Below are 2,227 nucleotides of genomic sequence, written 5' to 3'. Positions count from 1 at the left end.
TACCCCCATCCAAAATTTCCCAATGTTACACTTTGGGATCTTCCTAGAATTGGCACCTCCAATTTTCCAGCTGACAAGTACCTGCAGCTTGTTGGCTTTGAAAGATTTGACTTCTTCATCATCATCTCAGTTGATCGCTTCAGAGAAAATGATGTGAACCTCGCTCTGAAGATTCAGAAGATGGGGAAGAAGTTCTACTTTGTTCGCTCAAAGATTGACAATAACATGCGTGAGGCAAAAAGAAGTCAGAGAGATTTCAACATTGAAGATACCCTTAAAAAAATCAGAGACGACTGCATTAAAGGTAATTATGTGCTCTCACCTAAAGCTAAAACATAAAAAAGCTTAATAATGTAGTTGTTTACATTTCTAGATACTGTATCTTTAGGAAAAATAGACTGGAAACGGGAGAAAGTGAAAATGTGCCTTAACTGAAGCAAAAACAAGAATATTCAAATGAAAACAACCTTTCTATGGTCACAGACATTACATAAAAGTACATCATTTCCTGTTTCTATCCACACATTCTTGCCCTTCAGATTTGCAGGCGGGACATGCCATCGGTGTGTCTCCCCCTCAACATGCAAACATCCTATTCCCAGAGAATTAAAATAATGGTTATAGAATTATAAGAATGTCATTCCAGATATATGAGAGTACTGCGAGAACAGAGAGTTGTATTTATGTAAAACGTAAAGGCTTACGCAACAAGGGTCACAAGTAGACACTAGTTCAATTTAAGGGGACAACAATAACTTTACACATGTGCAGCATAAGTTGAGAAGAAGTGCTATCAATGTTAACAGGTCATAAAATGAGTCATATGAATACTGGCTGAGCTCACTGAGGGTCTGTTGGTGTGACCGATCATCCTCTCAGATCTGAAACAACCTGCCGGTCTTTGTGTCTGACCTGCAGAGGGTTGCTGGGGCTTTCCTTTACTCTGTTCCAATTTCATTGTCTGGAATTAACTTGTTTATTCTCTTTGTGATGCAGGTCTTGAAAATCAAGGTATGCAGTCTCCACAAGTCTTCCTGGTCTCCAGCTTTGATCTCCACCTGTATGACTTCCGTCTGTTAATGGAGACCCTGGAGAGAGAGCTTCCTGCACTCAAGAGAGATGTTCTGCTGTTAGCAGTGGCGGCTCCAGAGTATTTTAGTTGGGGAATCTATGGTAGGGCTAACCCATACAGTGGTGGGGCTCAAGTCAGTATTTGCAATGTCTTGTAGTAAACAAAAAGGGCGACCTGGAGCCAATCCTGCAATTTCCCCACAGGTGAAAGAGTTGACATGCTGAAAACCCAACCCCTGCAGAGGGGTCTGGGGGATTCTCCCCCAGGAGATTTTTTGAAATACTAACACAAAATACACATTCTGGTACTCTCTTGAGAAGAAAAATAAATACATCTATTACTACACATTTAAAAAAATGAATGCCATTTTTGTTTTTTGTTACTTTGTTCTGAAAGCTGAACCTGCTGCAGCAGTGCTGCTCCTCACAGAGAAGAGGAAAGAGGCTGTGTGAATTACTTTACATTGTGGATAAGGGTGGATAGTTCTGTGTGTCAAAATGAAAGACAGCCCACACCTATCAATCATCAAACCGTGGGGTCTTATTAAATCAACACGTAATGTTGTATCGATGTATAGAGATGTACTACAGCAAAAGTATTCTCCGTCGGGACTTCCTGTAACAACACCACGCCGTTATCGTGATTCTGATTGGCCAGAAGACATTATCAAAGATGTTTTATTGAGAAGATGATCACTACGTGACAAAAGTTTTCAAAACTGTTTCTAGTCTTCGGTATTTCCAGACAAGTGGCTACTGAAATCAATCTTACTAACTGCTGTCTGTGCAATTTACTCCGCGCGAGTTGACGGACTTTATTTTGCTTACTTTAACATCATTTTTCATGGTGGGGCTAAGCCATTTCTTGGTATGGCTGTAGCCTACCCCAGCCATACCCTGGCGCCGCCACTGGCTGTTAGCCATGCCAATTGTCAATCTTGAGATCATCAACAAAAAGAAAGAGGCTCTCCAGTCAATAAAGTTACGTGCTGCTGCATCTGCACTCGTAGCAGCTGCACCGCTTCCTGGGCTCTCTTTAGCTGTTGATCTAGCCATGCTGGTTGATAATGTGGTTGAAAGTCTACAAAAATACTTTTGGTCTTGATCCCAAATCACTGCAGAGTCTTGCTGATAGTGCAGGTGTGCCTTTGCATGA

General features: G+C 41.4%; 1 protein-coding gene across 1 annotated transcript in view; it reads left to right on the top strand.

Annotated features, from left to right (window-relative positions):
• Positions 1 to 1,193, top strand: part of LOC117481671 (T-cell-specific guanine nucleotide triphosphate-binding protein 2-like) — a gene marked incomplete at its 3' end in the record, with an annotated part of 1,850 nt that extends 657 nt beyond the window's left edge. The window contains exons 2-3 of the mRNA XM_034129465.1: positions 1 to 304; positions 997 to 1,193. The exon at positions 1 to 304 is cut by the window's left edge and continues 266 nt beyond it. Coding sequence (XP_033985356.1) covers positions 1 to 304; positions 997 to 1,193 — 501 coding nt within the window. The remainder of the gene's footprint in view (positions 305 to 996) is intronic.
• Between the last annotated feature and the right edge of the window lie 1,034 nt (positions 1,194 to 2,227).

This window comes from Trematomus bernacchii, unplaced genomic scaffold (assembly GCF_902827165.1).
Source record: "Trematomus bernacchii unplaced genomic scaffold, fTreBer1.1, whole genome shotgun sequence".
In the NCBI taxonomy this organism is placed as follows: domain Eukaryota; kingdom Metazoa; phylum Chordata; class Actinopteri; order Perciformes; family Nototheniidae; genus Trematomus; species Trematomus bernacchii.
This window is presented reverse-complemented; position numbering and strand designations above follow the sequence as displayed.